Source organism: Athene noctua, chromosome 8 (assembly GCF_965140245.1).
Source record: "Athene noctua chromosome 8, bAthNoc1.hap1.1, whole genome shotgun sequence".
Lineage (NCBI taxonomy): Eukaryota > Metazoa > Chordata > Aves > Strigiformes > Strigidae > Athene > Athene noctua.
Genome location: NC_134044.1, coordinates 27,943,719 through 27,961,731, shown reverse-complemented (window position 1 = coordinate 27,961,731; position 18,013 = coordinate 27,943,719). Strand labels below are relative to the sequence as shown.

General features: G+C 43.2%; 1 protein-coding gene across 1 annotated transcript in view; it reads left to right on the top strand.

Annotated features, from left to right (window-relative positions):
• The first annotated feature begins 2,342 nt into the window (after positions 1–2,342).
• Positions 2,343–18,013, top strand: part of SCHIP1 (schwannomin interacting protein 1) — a 181,502-nt gene continuing 165,831 nt past the window's right edge. Inside the window, exon 1 of the mRNA XM_074912691.1 lies at positions 2,343–2,451. Within this exon, the coding sequence (XP_074768792.1) occupies positions 2,443–2,451 (9 nt within the window). The 5' untranslated portion in view covers positions 2,343–2,442. The remainder of the gene's footprint in view (positions 2,452–18,013) is intronic.

Below are 18,013 nucleotides of genomic sequence, written 5' to 3'. Positions count from 1 at the left end.
CCAGCCTGTGCTTTGCTCAGTAACTTCAGTCCAGCTCAGAGGCAGGAAAAGCCATCAGCCCCGTGGTCGAAGTGGAGTTTGCCAACAGGTTTAGACAAAGCGTCCTGTATCAACCTGTACACGATGGTGCAAGCAGTCTCCAAATCACCACTGCTGCTTTCAGCAGTAATAGCGCCTGGGCCCATTTCTCCATGTCCTGCAATGCGTGGTCTTCCCTACTTCGTTAGAGATACCCCATTTACCTTGTACTAATGATGCTGTTAAAAACCAGGCTGTCTACCAGTACAAATGCCCCTATTCCCCAGTAAGAAATGCAGATTCTCAATGCAAACCAGCCAGTAAGTTTTGGACAGAGTTTTCAGCTTATGTTTCAGGAGCTGTGCTGTGGTGGGTTGGATGCTTAGTCGCCGCCAGGAAACCTTCCCCTTCCCTGCCCACCGTGGCATTGGCTTGGCTTCAGTGTGTGTGTCTGTGGGGAAAAAAACGATCTGAGATCCTGAGTGGGACACGCAGCAGCTCCGGGATCTGCCCCGAGCCACTGTGGACATCCCCAGCCAGGATGATTTGCCCAGAGCTCCCACGCAGCTGCAGCGTGCCACTGTCTTCGGAGGCAAAGGGAGGTGTGAGTGAGGGAAGAGAAATGGGATTATCTGGGAGAAAAAAAATGCCTTTGTGCTTATCTGGAAGGCAGATGGACGTGGCTGGTGATTACCAGCTGCAGGCACGTTCCCAGCGCTGGGGCCGGGGGGGGGGCAGCCCGGGCTCCGCAGCCAGACGGAGCCTTCCTGAACTTGACATCGGCACAGCTGGGCACAGCTGGCGCCTCTCGGCCACCCCGTCTGCAGGGCTGGGGCTGGAAACTGCAGAGGAACCAAATGTTGGAGCGTCGCTGACATTAAGGCTGTTTCTGCTTCTATATACCCCAAATAGGCAGCAAATATTTTGCTCTTTGTCACGGAGCTCTTCTGCCTTCCTCGGCGTTGCCTTCTGTGTCACTAATGAATTCTTGTTTGTTTGTTACTGTTTGATTTTCTTCCCACAGAGGACTGATTTATTAATAGGAAGAAAACAAGCAATAAAGAATCCCTCCAGTTATTTAGCTTAGCTTGACTTCTTACTCTTCTTTGTCAGCTAAATTAAAAGCAATCCACATCTACAGGAACCTTACTTCTAATTTGGAGAGCTGTAATTATTAGGAGCTATATTTACTAAGACACTGTCTGAACTTGTAACCAGATTTTAAATGAGTGCATTATCGGGGCAGGGAATAAAAGAAGCTGAATTCAGTTACGCAGTTTAACCCACGCTGCGTGGAGCCTCTTTTCCCTTTTCATGCCAAGAAAGTGTTTATTTACAAATTTTTCATGAGTTGACACTCACTTTGCATACATGACTGCAAAATATCTAAACACAGCAGACTGCACATCCCTGAGATGTGCTGGAGCCAGGGTTCAGCGTGAAACACCAAAATCAACCGTATTCACTACCAGCATTTCGAAACACCAATTTTTTACATTTTCCACAAATTCAGATTTAAACACTTTCTTAGCGATCACGGTCGCTTACACCTTACTGAGTCTTTCGACCTATGGAAAATTTGCAACTAGATTTATTTCTTGCTTCTTATTTCCACTATGGGCTTGTTTATTTTTCTTCTATTAGCTCAAAATGCAGAAATGTTTGGACAAGTTTAGTCTCAGTGTGCTGACACTTTTGCCACATGCTTGAAAACATCCGAATTATCTCTGTACGACGTGTTTTAGCTTCCTGGCAATAGTAAAAAAAACCAAACAAACCCTAAGCAAATTTGTTTATGTGCCTAAAGAGCATTGTAAAACCCTGTGAAGCCACTTTGGTACATAGCAGGATTTTGAGTTGCCACTGTATTTCTGTGCTGGGTTTAATAAAATTCACAGCAAATAGCTGACGGAATGAGCCATCTGAAGTTTGTGCTGGCACCTTGGCTTGTATATCTGTGTGTATGTATATATATATATACACACATACCTACCACGCTATTTAATTTTTGATCCAGCATTGTTCCTAGATGAGCCCTGTAAAATGAGCTGAGCTGCAACAACCTGCGCATCTTTGCAGAACGATTAGAGCAGGATCCAAATCCGCCTGTAAATTCAAGTTTCCTTTCATTTCCATCGCTATATGTCTCTGAATGACAGCAAATTCATTCCTGCGCTGGAGACTTGCCAGAAGTTTCTCATCTCGCTGTCTGTGGGCTGCTCGCTCCCGCTCTGGCTCTTTTTTTTTTTTTTTTTTCTTTGAGGTTTTTCTGATGCCTATAGAGTGAGCTCAACTCAAAGGTTTGCAGCTTCGCTCTCGTCTGCTATTCTGTAGGAGCCAGCCTGGGCGCCGGTACAGTCAGGAGTAGTGTGTCAACGTCGGATTTCTGCCTTATTTCCCTGCAGGTGACTCAGAAACTTCACAATGCGGCTGGTAATGTATTTAATTTTCTAAATAAATACTTAAGCGTCCGTCTTGTGCAGCTTTGTCAGCTTTTGGATAGACTGGCTTTCTTAGAACTAATTAAATGAAGAGATGTCGGGGGGTGGCAGATGCCTACTGGGACACGGATGCTGTTTGTTTTACTCGCCAGCCAGAGATGTACAGGCAGATTTCCTCAAGGAATCTTAAAACAAGCAGCACTTTTTCCTTTAGATAAGGAGGCTTGAACAAATACAGATTAGCAGATGCAATTCCTAATGTGCACAGAGCTGCAGTAAGTTTATTGGGGAAACCAAAATTTAAGGCTGTGTTATGTTGTAGGCTCAGAAAGAGGAGAATCGTCTCCGTGTGCTGACAATTTAGTGTTTGAAACAGATGCCTGAGGATTCGGAGGGCTCTGCTGAGCAGTGGTCATGCTGCTGTGGCAGAATTTCTCTCGGTTTAACTGTCCTTTTCTTTTTTGCTCTTCAATTATTAGGGAAAAAAAAAAAAAAAAACAAACCAAAAAAACGTGGCTACGGTTCATGGGGTAACCCTACAGGGCTTTTCAGCTTCAGCATTCTGCAGGCATCTCGGCTCCTCTAAATACGAGCCCTTTGAATAGTAAGCAGATCAATGTAGGGCTCCTGTAGCCAAGAGTTCAGCTGTTTGTCAACATGTAAAATCTCACAGCTTTTGTCGGGGGCAGTCCAGGCAGCTGGCTGGATTCATATGAAGTCATCCAGGAAACGCTGCGGGGACCAATCCTGGCTCCGACAACGCTCAAAGGACTGAAGTAATTCATCTCAGATTGATTTTTTTTTTTTTTTTTTTTTTGGAGGGGGGAGGCATTGCTAACATAGTAGTTGTGATAGGCAGAGATGTAGTTTGGCGGGGCCAGTTGTATGTATTTAGCAGCAAAGCTCTTTTAAGAGCAAATTCTGTCTTCCTTTAGCAATACTTCCCTCAAGAGTAGCTTAGGCAGTGTGTTATCTTTACACCTGGTGCTAAACTGCACAGCATCTCCGCACAGTGCAGAAACAGCCCACGAGGCTTTTTCATTTTCTCCTGCTTACAAACAGGCTGCTTGATGTTGTATGCATGGTTACAAAGCTCTCCCTCAGAAGGCGATGTCTTCAAAGGGCTGTATGCAAACACCACGGGGTAACAAAATAAAACGAGGTGCTGTGAACTCTGAAGAGACAGAGCGGACTAACGTGCTTCTGAGACAACACACGGGAGTTAAAGCTGATTGCGAGTGGTAGCTCAGGCATTTCGTGGTACGGTGTCTGACGCAGCAGGTGAGGACACATCCTGCCCAGGCCATTCCTCACCGCCTGGCATCCGCCGCTGCTCTTAATTCAGTGGGAAAGGAGGAGGAGGAGGAGGTTTAACGTGTTGGTATTGATGTATCTGACATGACACAGAAGACACGGCTCTTAGTTCTAGTGTGGGTGAATGTAAATAAGCAAATATTGAATTATCATTTCTACAAAGCTAAAATTAATCTGAGCTTTTATGTTTTCCAGGACAACTTGTCAGACAATGTAAACTAATTTGTTAAACTGCACAGGAAAAAAAAGAACGCATTAGGAATATCTAATTTGCCTAGAGCTGAGTATATTTTGACTCCTTTTATTGCCTCTTTCAAGTTTTTCAGCATTCCAGTAGGGTAGATAAGCTCTATAGGTAGTCTTAGAAATAGAAGAAATACACGAAGAAGTTACCTTAGTAGTAAGACGCTGGGATTCACTTAATGTTCACAATGCAACACTGAAAAGCCTCGTGCATGTTGTCAAATACTTTTCCCACCTGCTTGCGCTATGCATTTCCAAGTACAGATACTATATGAGACCTCCAGTTGCTTTAAATCTCTGGCCTCTTAAAACTCTGATTTTATGTTACTTAAGAGTCCTGCAGGTTCCTGCTCTTGCAGTTTGTGGACTCGTGTAATTTCCATAAAACCAAGGAGACTCTTTATATGCCCATTGGCTAGATCACCTGGTTTGTGTTTAAAAGCTTATATAGACCTGAAATACAGAAATGAGATCAAATGCGAGGAAAATGTATGCACTTAGAGTAATTTCCATGGATGCCCCCCCCCAAAAAAACCAGTAATAAATGACGTATTGTTAGTATGCTCTCTGAAGGTGAAGTCTTATTGTTTCAGAATACCTGTAACTATTATACAGACTTGTAGCTGTATGTAAGCTTGGCAGTAAAACCAATATTTAACACTTTTTACATCTGAAAACCTGCATTGTAGCATCCCGGAGCATTAGAAAGGCAACAGTGCAGCTGGATAGGAGAAGTGTAGCCTCCAGATGTTGTCCCAGGTCGCTGTGCTGTCTGCTGAGCAAGGAGGGCTGTTACCTGAGTTCAGACACACTCCTCTACAACAGGTTGGATGAGTAAATACAGTGTGCAAAATCACTCGCAGCAACACCAGACGTATCCTGAAAATTTCTCATGAAACAATGATGTCATCAGGGGTTCAACTGGAGTTTGGTCATGAGACAGATGAAGTCAACTCTGCTCTCCCTGGATTTGGCAGAAGCCAGATGTGGAGATATTTTCATTTAGGAAAGTCAGATCCTTCAAAGAGTAGAGAAGGTGTTTTTGAGAAAAAAACAGTGCTTGGGAAAACAGCTTCTAGGCAAGAGTAATGATTACGTCTCTTCTTCAGCGTCTCAACAAGAACGAGAGAGTCAATGCAACTCAGGCAATATTTCATTTAAAGGTATGTCAAATAAGTGAAGATAGACATGGCTTAAAATTGTCCTTAGGAAAACTGTGAACGGTGATAAATGGGTGTTGGTAGAACCAGGCTAACGTGGTTTGTACGTAGACACTGAAATGGGCCATTACATTGGGCTAGACGATCCAGCCCGAGCTGTTGGGAGGCGAAAGGAAAAAACCTCCCAGCCTGTACAACTGGGTGCATTTCCCAGGCAGTCTGAGTGATGGGTGTAGAAACACCTTGAAGCAAGAGGCTTCAAAGTGGAGGCAGGTACCTTTGGAGACAGCGTTTGACCCCCTGAGCATCAACCGGAACGACGCGCCTCAGCTGAGGTCCGTCCTGCCGGCCACGGTGGCTCAGAGGAGCTGGTTCCTGGGAAGATGTTAAAAGTGAAATACATATAATTTGACTAAATAGGAAAGGCTTGGGAACACAAACAGCTCACCAGTCTGAAACTCTGTAGTTTTCAAGGAGGAAAATTGCAAGGAATTATTTATTTATTTATTATTTATTATTTATTTATAGGAAGAGATGTAATGAGTAAGATGATAAAGGCATAGTTACGCTGAAAATAGGAAAATTTTCCTGTTGTAGGGTCTTTTTTATAGTATGCAAAACAACCTCTACAGGGAGCCAAATGAAATTTTACTACTTAAGCACTGAAAAAGAGCTGTGACAAGCTCTGTGCCCTAATGAATACGGCACATACTGGATCAGGCAACTGGATACATTTTTTTTTTTTTTTAGTCTCTATTACCATTCTGTGGCAAAAGAAATTTGTTGTAAAACTTGAAGTTATTTTCAGAATTCAATGAGGTGTTTAAACGGAACTATTAAATTATAAGTGTTTAAAACACCTATAAAATGTAGATGTTCAACAGGGCCATTAAATGCAAAGCGTAGCTGAGGTGCGTTTCAACATCAGCAACGCCGTTCAACCTTTCTGGCAAGAGATTAGCACGATAAAACCAGGAGAACAGGGTAAACTTTTCCAGTAATTCTGGCTCAGGACTGAGAATATTGTATCTGATGCTCTGTGCAAGGCAGCTGGGTGAGGAGATTGGTGCAATCAACCCACCATGCCCAATTTTAACTGACATATCTGAAAACAGCTAAGCTACTTAAAGGCAAAGGCGTTTGCAGGAAAGTGCTCCCGAGTCCTTCACCTCTCTGAGGGGTGGCAGCACGGTTGCCAGTCACTTGATGGAATTACCCCAAAGCGCTTGTAAAAACACTTTGTAGTACCGGTACAATTTGCAGCGGCACGAATCCACCGCTCCCGCCAGCAAGAGATTTTGCTGAACTTTCTCCGCCCAAATCTCCCCTTCCCACCCAGGCAAACAGCACAGGAGCAAGAAGAAGTTAAAGGTATTGGTGGTCTCTGAGCATCTTTCCATCCTGGGAGCTTTAGTTTTTGCCGTGATTCTGAGGTTTTAGGAAACAGTGCATCAAGCTAAAACCAAGAGAGGCTCCAGCTGCAGGGTTTTCTGTTGTAATTACTTTTATTGCTGTACCTGAAATACCTGTAATTAACCCCAGCCTGGCTGGCTGAGGGTGTAGGAAGTTAATTACTGAGGTGCTAATATCTCCACCCTGGGGTGGGAGCTCCCTTCTCTGCTTGGCCCTTCAGGTAAGACCCAGCGTCTCCCAGAGCAGGGAGAGGGCAGGTTTGCTCTAACCAGATGTTAGAGCCTCATCTATCTTCCGTTTCACCGTTGTGCTTGAGTGGTAGTGGGGGAAAAACAGGTAAGAGAGTGTTATTCCTCTTCTTGGAAGGGCTGGGGATGAGAGAGCTGTGTAGGAGAGGGATCTCCTGTTGTTATTTATCTTTCATATTTGCACTCTAAAAGAAAGAATTTTAAAGCGTGTCACGAGAGGGGGAATGTGTTCTCTTGTCATACAGCAATACCTTACAGGCTGTGGAGAGAGGCGGCCGCTTTTCTCAGGTGCTCCCTGCCCACGCGGGTCCCCGTGGGTCTGGTGTGCTACTGCGTTCGTGCCATGGCTCTCTGGAAAGTGGATTTTTTCCCCAGCTTGTGCTGAGGTGGGAATGGGAAACTCTGCTGAGATGCTGCTGGGCAGAACCTGCTTTTCTAGGCAAGTAGGTTACAACCACGTTCTCTATGCAAAGCTTCTGTGACGCCCTGTACTGGATTTTATGACTGTGACCTAAAGCTGAATTACCTCCCAGACCCTATAGTCAGGGTGTTGTCTTTGATTAGACGTCAGTGGGATGTACCTGCCCTGGCCTCGGTTGTGTTACGGCTTCCAAATATAATGACTGGGTTGGATTAAATTTTTATTCGAGGGAATGGACAGTCCTTCGTAATGTTGTTCACATGGTATGCTTGTCTCCCTGAAGAACAGAATAGAATAATATTTTCTTTGGGGATAGATATTTGCTGAACTCTGGATTTGAGAGGAAACTGTTTGCCCTGATCACAAAATGGAAAAAAACCAATACTAAACCAAACCAAAAAGCCCCTTTGTTCTTAGCTGTGCCAAATGCACAGAAGCCGTTCTGTTAGTGAGTGCTGGTGCTGGGAATGCTGCTCTGGTCTGTGCTCTCCTTCTGCTACAGTCTCATGAAGGGTGTAGCCAGGCTCTCCTGGGCTTAGATGGGTTCGAGGAAGGTCCCACCCCAGGTCTTCCTCAATGAAGCAAGAGCTACCAGGGATGGGCTGGGATCAGATCTGGAAGGGGCCAGTGGTTTAGCAAGGGAAGGAGCAGATAGCTCCCACCTCTTTGTCCAGAAGCTACGTAGCATTTGGTACTTGGAGATATTGCAATACCAATTGTTATAGTGAACGTTCTGTGATAGTGCTGTCTCCAAACCATGGGTGAAGTTGGAAATCTTACATTTTCACAGAATACAGTGTTACAGATGGGTGAGACAGGGTGCAGGTATGAACCATCACCTATTATAATCCTGACAAATCTGTTCTTGTGGGTAGGGCTGGGGTTGGATAGTTGAGGGTGGTCAAAGGTGGCTGCACCTGTGCATAGGTGGGTTTTGGCCGTGCCAGACCCTCCTGCAAGGGACTCGGGCGGTGGCAGCAGCGTGGTGGCCTTTGTGTCCTTGTTATACCGGGGAGTGGTGTTCTGCTCCGTGCCGTGGTCATCTCGCTCTGTGTGTCTAGAGGGTGAGCAGTGTCTCATGTCTCGCGTTGCAGGCTGCTGTTTGCTCTCTCAGCTCTGAAAATGACTCCCAAGTCCGGGAGTTTGGCTAGTGTTTCCAGCAGCATCAGCTGGTGTAAGGACAGATATTAGCTCTGCTCACAGACCTGCTCTGTCCCACAGGAGGGAAAACAAACGAACAAACTGAGAAGTTGAAACAGCTGATTTTGTTCCCTCTGCCGTTTCAGAGCAAAATATATATTTTTTTTTTCATTTGCTGTGCTAAAGATACTTTGGGCAGCGCTGGGCCTTGTGGAAACGTTGCAGGGGCTACCTGCAGCCAATTTAACTGCAGCAAGCTGCTCCACGGTAACATTTGAGTGAGACATCATATGGTATGGCACTGCAAAGCTTGATATTAATTTTTAATAATCTTTGGATACCCTTTGGAGGGTGACCCTCCATAGAATATTAGTTCCTGCCCTTCAAAGCTCCAGCTTTCCTGCTGCACAAATTGTACGGCAGCAAATCTCTCTCTCCAGGGGCTCACAATCAACTGCTGCTCGTTCAGAAGTGTCAGCGTGTCTCCTGTCCAGAGGCACGTCTGGCTGCAACTGCTCAGGACCGAAGCTTTTGATGATAGAAAATGTAAGTTGTTCCTAGTTGGATGAGAGTATTTTGAGAAGCTCCGAAGGAAAAAGTAAATCAGTTAGCAAGAAACTGAAAGTTCCTTTTTTTTATTTTATTTTTTTTTTTAAAGAAGAAAACAGACTGCTTTGTAGGCTCTTCTGTGCTAGCTTTAAGGAACAGTGACATCTTTATACAGTGCTCAAATACATCAGAAAATGCTGTTTCTTAAACCTCACAACTCTGCTCGCTCTGAGAATGATCAGAAATGAGGAAAATCCTTTTGGAATGACTTTTTTTTTTTTTTTTTCCCCACAATTTCCACCATACCTTTCATGCATGTTAGTGAGTCCCAACTCTGGAGTGTTAATTTAGCACATCTTGCTTATTCTTGATAAGCATGAAACAAATTAGGGCATGTTAACATCTACTGCAGTCCTGCCTCAGATTGCCTCTTGGCAGAGATCCTCGCATCAATTTCTGCAACACCGGAGGTAGCTGAGCTTGATCTTTCTTTTGCCACCCTGGGCATAATCCCAGAAATATTAGGCTTGGAAATCTTTCAGCAGAAATGGCTGGTGATTATGCTAGCTGCCTGCCAACACGTCGCTCGCCAGGAAGCGGCAGGAATAATGGCCACACCTCGACAAACGGCCTGACGAGCTGCATTCACATCCCTTTGAGAACAGGTTATTCACGGGCGCAAAGCGAACCCAACAGCTTTTGTATTTCCTTTTAGACCCTTCTTAGTATTAATAATACTACATTATTAGTATTCTGTTTTCTTGCTCTTGGTAGAGCAGTTTTGAATAATCAATTCCTGTGTCAATAGGTGATTATCAGTCGGACGCAGGTGTTGCAGGAGGACTCAAGGGCTGACGGCCGTTGCTAGGTCCCCAGCTGACCTATCTCTGCTGGTATGGCTTGATGTGGCCAGCTCTGCCAACAGCCCGTCTTGCACAATGTAAGATATTGCAGACTTATATTTAAACCAGGAAATGTATGACTCGTCAAAGCACAAGGGGAAAAAATATCTTGAATGCGAGCTCGAGGGGTATGGAGATTAACAGGGCATCACAACCTATAAAACAGTAAAGGTAAACCAGGGATGTTCTTGGCTTTAACCATTCCTGCTGCTGAGCTGTTGGTACCCACTGGTGACAAGAGTGGGTCACAGTGGACGTGCCTCTGTCACCAGCTGGAGAACTTCTTTCCCTTTTTATTTTCACATCCTTCTCCAGGATGAAGCTGCAGCTGCAAAGGTCGCCAGATGTCAGATGCTGCAAGTCGGTGTTGTTATCCTTGGAAGAAAATTGCATCACTTAAGCTAATTACCAAATGGCATTTCTCCTCTGAAAAATTACATACCTGGGCTCTCTAGGAACACAGAGCACACAGCTCTGACAGCAAAGTCATTCCTAAGGCTTTTTGAGCGATTTAGTTAACCTACTTCCTAAAGCACAATTAAGTGTGGCTGAATAATGGCTGCACAGGAATGGCCTTTCCTCAGGAAAAAAAAAAAAAATCTAGTCCTGCTGCATTTGGTATTTCACTAACAAGGTCTGCACAGCAGCTAGCATGTAGTTAGTGCTTGAAGAGTTACCAAAGTCATTCCCTGGGAGGGCGAGTGCCTCTCTGCTCTTGATTTCATCTTGGCTGCAGAAGGGTCAGCACGTGTGAGCCGCTGGCCAAAGCACCCTCCCCTCGATTTATCATCCTCACGGAAAGCAACGGAATTAAAACCTTTGGGGCGCAGTTTGAAGATGGGGGGAAGCAGAGGTGTTTGGGGGCGTTGTCTGCTCTATGGATGTCTGCTGGAGGGGGTGACAGGCAGAGCAGCTGCAAGGCTTGGTGGGTTCTATTTGGTTTGTTGCCTTTTTTTTTCTTTTTTTTTCCTCCTTCTGTAAGAGGATGTGTGAACAGATTGTTCCCGTTTCGTACATTCCCAGCAGTTCGTATTTTACTCTGGATAAATTCTTGTGTAAGCCTGGGTGTTAACAGCAGTGGTACAACCCAGTAAGGCTTTGGTCTTGTTTCTGAGTATTTTCAGGAAATTTTAAAGCCAGATGCAAAATACTTAATTTATTCCATTCTTTCCAGTGACGCTTCCTGTTAGAACATCCTTTAGTAATAAAACCAAAACTCTAATCAGTGCAAGTTGAACGAGTTTGGAAATGTTGTAGTCAAAAATGTGACCTCAGCTCTTAATTCTCAAGCCAGTAGGTTGCCTCCGAGTCTCTCGCATGAATCCCAAAGGCAGGTTTTAGTGTAGCTTTATGCTCTCAAAAAAAGCACTGAAAGGGCAAAACCTGAAGAGGGAAGACTAGCTAAAATCACACTTTGCAGATTCACAGAGCTTTTTGCATCAGATCTGCCGGCAGGGTCAGATGAGATATTGTTGATGCATCAGTATTAAGCTGTTTGTTTTCCAGCCTCACTTTGCACAGAAATATCTCTGCTTCACATTTTTAATGAAAAACAAAAAAAATATTTCTAGCCTTCTGTGTTTGCAGAGGATAGCTTACAAACGTGAAGCCTAAAGGCTCAAAAACCCAAAGGCAAATAAAACATCAGTATTTACAGCTGCTTAGAGTAACTCTCTCTTTTTAATTGAGCTTCATGACATTTGGTGTTTTGGTTTATGGATTTTGAATGATAATATACCGGGTTTGGAGTATCTTGCGAATTATTAATGCTGTATCAGATGTCAGAAGTTAATCACAAATGGTATAAACTGCCATGTGAAAACAACTATTTTTTAAAAAAATACAGAATTATATTTTATGAATCCTGTTTTGAGAGATTTCCTCCCATCTCATAAATTACTTGAAAATTATTTACAGAAAGAAGAAATAGAAAGTAAAATGGAAAACTTTGATGTTAGTTTTTCTCTATTTTTATCTTTCTTCCCACTTTTTATCTCCTTCATGTGCCAAGTCTTTCATGCAGTTACTGAGGACAGTGTTCCTTGTCCTTTGTATAAAATGTAATAGATGGTAGGCTTATTTTCAACTATTGCTGTGTTGTCTAACTGTCTAGATTTACCAGCCATTATGTGCATTATACTGGCAACGTGCGGTCTTAAGAAGGGGATGGGAAAAAAAAATAATATTTCTGTTCTTATTTTCATTTTGTTATTTAAAAAAAAAAATTCAATAAATCTGTCTCTTACTGAAGCCCCAGGCTCAGGGCACTGCTGGCCATCGTGCAGAAGTGGTGGAGCCCAAGTGGTGGTGGCCGGAGCAGTTGACATCCTCTTAGGTGAAATAATCCATTTCACAGTCCGGAGGCTTAAGTGGGCTTAGAGCCTTCTGTGGTAGCCTACACACCGTGTTATCCTTTCTCCCTGTACGCCTAGACCTGTCGTGCCCTTGGAATACTGCCGAGCTGTGTCTTCTCCTAACACGGAGCTCTGAAGCTCAGGGCCTGCTGCGTGACAGCATTTTTTCTGGTTGTATTTGAATTTGCTACTTATTTTCCAATGAATGCCAATATCCAGTCCTGAAAACTGCTGACCTACACTCCCTGGAATGTGCCGGAGGCTTTGTGGGGACTATTCTTCTCCATCCTCTTTCTGGTGGGAGAAGCTCCAATGTTTTCTCTGGGGATGAGAAGCTTTCTCCATAGACTGGCCAGTCTAGTGACTTCTCTACAGGCTTTTGCTTCTCAGTGAAGGAACCTGGGTCTAATATCCCAGCTGCAGGAACGTTGCCATTAGGTTTGCATGTAAATCTAATTATATTCTCCAGTGTCCGTTGCATTTCACTCTTTAATGGCAAATTTAATCTGCTCTCAAGTTCGCCAAAATTCAGCGTTCTTTCACGGTCTTTGTTAGGTTTGACTGAATACAAATATCCTCTGCAAATCTTGCAACCCTCGCTGCTCATCTGTTTTTCTCTATCAGTAATAAAAGTAATACTACAGAGCTCTGAGAAGCTCTTTTCAAGCTGTGAAAGTTTTGCTCATTTTATTCCTGAATGCTGCACATATAAATCCTGATACTCAAGCAGGGAATTAATTCACATGCTATGTATAGCTCAGCTACCCCTTAACTGCTGCCATTTTGTCCCTGTTTCAGAATATTATTTACATTTATTAAAAAACAGTTGAACAATATCGAAGTCAGTTTATTTAAAAAACCCAGTGTAAACCAACTGCTTTCGGAAATCCATAGACACTTCAGACAAGTTTCCTGTTAATGCTTTAAACAGCTTCAATTAACCTGGTTTTAGAGTATTTAAAATATTTTACATGCTCGTAACTGAATAAATGAACAGTTCTTTAAGCAAACTGCTGTTTCAGACAGTCCCTACAGCTTATGCATCTCCTGTAGAAATACAGGGTTGCAGAGTGAGACTCACTTTAGGTGATTTTGCATTGTGCTTCGTGGCAAATCGTCTTGATTCTGGTAAAAGGTTATAGGGTTTTAGGCGTATCTTAAAGAATTTATTTTCCTTGAGCAAAAGCTCATTGCACAAAGGTAATTTGGTACCAGCAGCGCTCCTAGGTGGGCAACTTTTGATTTATATGGAAATAAAAGTGGCAGAGCAATACTATTTCCTACCTCAGGAAGCATCTCCCCTGCCGTTCTCTTGTCATTCTGAACGAGACCACTCTTGCTGGTTCTCACTGCATAAACCAAAATGCTCAAAACCCTTAATGTTGCTGGCCCCGTGGTATCTGCATCTGTACTGAGCTTAAATACTCCTCTTGCTGGAGCTGGTTCAGGGGTTTGCTTCTCATGGGAAAGACGTGTTGTCGTTGCTGTCTCATCTGAATTTTGTGTAGGTGCATGTGATGGGCAAGGTGTGTGGAATATCGTCATCTTTTCACCGTGCGAGAGGGAGCAGGGGAAAAAAAATAATCCTTACAACTTAAATGGGCAACAGAAACCCAAAGGCTTGTTCTCTCTGGCCTCATTAAAAGTCCTGTTCTCATTGACAGTAAGAGTGATTTTTGTTGTTGTTGTTGTTGTTGTTTAATCTTACCAGGAACAGGCTGAGGCAAATTCTGAGAGCATTTAAAATTCCCTTCCTTATGTTTAAAATAATACTAAGAAAGATTTTTAGCATCATGAAAAACTGTGTATTTTTTTGGTCTTCGGATTTCAGATGTACGATGAAAATTGTCATAAATCACACAACAGCTGAGTTATCTTCTCACTTTCGAAGAGCCGTATATCAACATTGAGCCAGTCTGGCATGTCTTACCTGTTTTCATACCACCAAGAAGAGGTAGAAGGTGCTTTGTATAGTCAGGTTTGTCTCTCAAATATGAAAGTCTTACTGGTTTGGTAGCCAGAACGAGATTTTGCTCTTTCAGTTCTGCAGGTGACTTTTTTTTTTTTTTTCAAATGCATTCCAAAGATGTAGTTAAAAATTATCATCATCTTTGTTACTTTGGAGTGGTTTTGCATTTTCTCTTGGTGTGATGGACAGGAGAAGGCGGCTGGGTGAACAATGAATCTTCCTTGAAGCTTGTCTCTCTGGACTTGCTGGGCACCTTCTGGAGCCCTTTGCTTGAGCTGGGGAAGGCTTTCAGGCAGCCCATCATGCATCTGTTATTTTGCTGGGGAGAGAGCAGCATGACCTTATTGCGGTCATTTTGTCTGTTTGCTTTTATCCTCTTGCCCTGGATGAAAATTGCTGGTCAGGTAAAATGCCGTCTTCAAGACTCAGATTCAACTACATGGTGAGGGTAGCTGCCTTTTGGGCACTACTGTAATGATGGCTTATTTTTTTCTCTCTTTTTCAACATTTTATTTCAAATCCACAACAAAAGATCCTTGAGGCTGTACTAGGGCTGTACTAGTAGGCTGTACTTCTACTAGGAACCTCGAGAGTGTAGCATCCAGTTTTTCTAAGTTAGTCCTTAGCTGAGTGCCTAAATTTTAGGGCAATTTTTAAATAGTCTACCTTCTTGTTTTTCCTCTCCCCAAAGCATCCTGAGCAACTAGCCCCTCTCTTTCCTTCTTTGTATGGGAAACGCAGGAGGCAACCGGGTGAAACCAGCAGTGACTGATGGGGCATTTTCCATCGAACCGCAATGCTGTTGTGGTGGTTATTGATCTGAAACATGGGCAGCAGCGTGACCGCTTCGAAATCGTGATGGCAAATGTCCACTCACAAAGGAACAGAGGCAAAAGCTGGCTGGAAACGCTGGGTTTTAGGCTCAGCGGAGAGCCAAGGGATGTACGTGTGTGTGTGTGTGTGTGTGTGTGTAATCCCTTCTCTTTCTTTCGGGTTTTTTTTGGTATGCATTTCAGCAACCTATTAAATTCATGTCAAATTCCTCACCCCGCTGGTCTCGCAAAAATGGGATCTGTTTATACATAAAAATGAAGACCCAAACTGGGTAAAATTAAACTGGAGCGTTAAAAGTGAAATATATATCCCAGGAAAAATGATTGATCTTAAATTATCTGTTTAAAAACATTGCTGCTAATTGAAAATGATTCTCAGTGGAGGTCTTCATTAAATACAGAATCACAGGAAGCATGTGGACACAAAATGCAACTAACTTTAAAGTGACTGCGACTTTGGGCAAACTTATCTTTTCATGAAGTCTGAAAGCAAGGTAACATCATCTCTCCCTTAGTACAAAGAGCATCAGCAAATTAATGTCACTGAAGCAGAGGATTTAATGGCTGTTCCGCAAATTAAAAGCTACTTTCTCCTTAGGTTTATGATTTGAAGTAACGTTCCTGAGTGAAGTGCTGTAATTAAAAGTAAAACAGAGGCCCGAGGATGATAGATGTGACCTGCAGCGCTCACATGCTGAGACGTCTGTGTCATTTTTCCCCAGCAGAAGGTAGATGGGAGATTCATCATCAGGACAACAAACGTATCCAAGCAGGGGTGGGGGAAGCAATTACATAGAGACCTGTCACTATGAGCAGCCCATGAATATTCCTACACAAATTTTAATTTAAAATATTGGTTTAATTGTCTGTTGGGGAACTTAATGTTCAATTCATAAGCAAAGCAATGAGTTTGGTGATGGATGTGCCCCATCAGACTGGGAGGTGTTTTTCTCTGCGTGAAGATGAGGTGGCCTGAGACACTGAGTACTAGTGGTGCCTGTCACAACCCTAAAAATAACCGCATTAAGTAATTTAGCATCTTACATTTATAATTGAGTATGATTTATCCAGTGATGCCTGACAGGGTAAATTGTATTGTACCAGGAGAGCTCAAACCAGTGGGCAAGATTAATGGTCATATAATGGGAAGAGAAGTCTGAAAACACTTTCTTCATACAGAAATTAAGAGGTATTAATTTAGACATAAAAGGCATAAATGTTTGAAGACATTGGCTTGCTAGGAGTGATAACATGTATAATAACAGCACTTTTCAAGTTTATTACTGTTTTCAGTTTCACAGATGGCTGCAAATTGTAGGGCTCTCTTCTATTGTGTCTTTCCCCTCTGCCAAATTAACAAAAGAATGTTAAATCTTGGCTAGCCTTAATGCGGTGCATATGTTAACGATGGAAATTGCTTCATTGTGCTGCTAAATTGATGGAAGCAAGACAAGATGTGGGGAAATGTGTGTGTTTTAGTTGGTACTGGGTATTATTTTGGGATTCAGACTTATGTTCCACACATAGTGGGGCTCTCTGGAAGATGAATACATTTGCATTTCATGTTTGCCAGCACATTTCTGTTTTGAGTGCTTTCATGTTTCAGTTGCTACTGGGTATATTTCGGGACAGAAACTTATGTTCGGTATAAACTGGAGACCTCTAGAAGGTGAATAACTTCATATTTGCCAGTAGGTTTCTGTTTTGAGTGACTGCATCCCAACTGGCCGTGCAGACACACATTTCTGATCAATGTGTTGCTTTGAATTATAAAGAGGCAATTGCCCTGATCTCAGCCTGGATTCTGGAGAGGCAGACTGTGAACAAGTCCCAGAGATAAAGCCGGGCTGTAGCGTGTGGGAGGTTATAGCTGGCTGAGCCCTGTGTCACTTGTTGCGGATTTTGGAAGGGGTGTGGGTGAGATAAGGGACTGCAGATAGAGGAAGAGCGTTATCTGAGCTGGTGGATTTGAGTGCTGCGGGAGGATCTTGTCCTCTGAGCTTGTCTCAGTGGCAGCACTTGTGTAGAGGTCATGTTTCAGAGATCCTGGTGTGACTTTTGCTCTTTTGGATGCTCAACCTAATCACCTTGGGCAGTCACAGTCACATCTGAATCCTATAACTGCACCCAAGCATTCTCCAGTTCTCCCTCCCTGCTCCCCACTCCAGACTGTGTACCCACAGGGAAGGAAGAGCTTTGCTCTTGGTCTCTCTGCGCCTCTGATTCACTCTGTAAATTTGGAAATCACTTCAGTTTCTTCCTTGGACTGGATATCATCCCTGATGATATTCTGATGAGCATATAGGAGAGAACAGAAAGAAAAGAAGTGATTAAGACTGAGGTTTGAAATGCTTGGGCAAAGGTGTTGGTTCTCTCACCAAACAAAGGGCAGAAAACAAGCTGTGTAGAATAGAATATTATTTATAGAATAAACCAGATTTTTGTGGAGTAGTTTTAACTTCGACAGACTCCATCCTACGGAATAGGACAGAGGTGGGGTAGAGTTGGTTGTGTAGCAAGAAAAAGGTATCAGGAATGCATGAGGGGGCTTGAGTGTCTGGGTTGGGCTACTTCAGTTCTGGCAATTAATTTGACATTTAATTCTGGCAACTTGAATTCTGACATTTAGTGTGACATCATTTTTCACACTATACGTGTAAGGTCTAAGACCTCTTTGCTCATCCCAGCTTTCCAGGCAGGCATGAGAGTGTTATCTCTGCTAGTCCCAGTCTACTCTGGACCTTGTTGGCAGAGGTCACTGGGCCAAGAAAGCATTGAACTTGACAGATTGTGGTGGTCAGCATAACTTTCTATCCTTTCAGCTGTGTAGTCGTAGAAGTTTCTCTATCAATTTGCAAAGAAGATGAAAAATTCTTATATATCCATCTACAGAAAGAATTTTTGTAGGGACTACCGTATGGCATGGAAGTCTTCCCTTGTAAAACAAGTAGAAAAGTGGATATTCGTATTTTCTTATGAACAGACTTGCCTCTGCTACTGGAAAATGT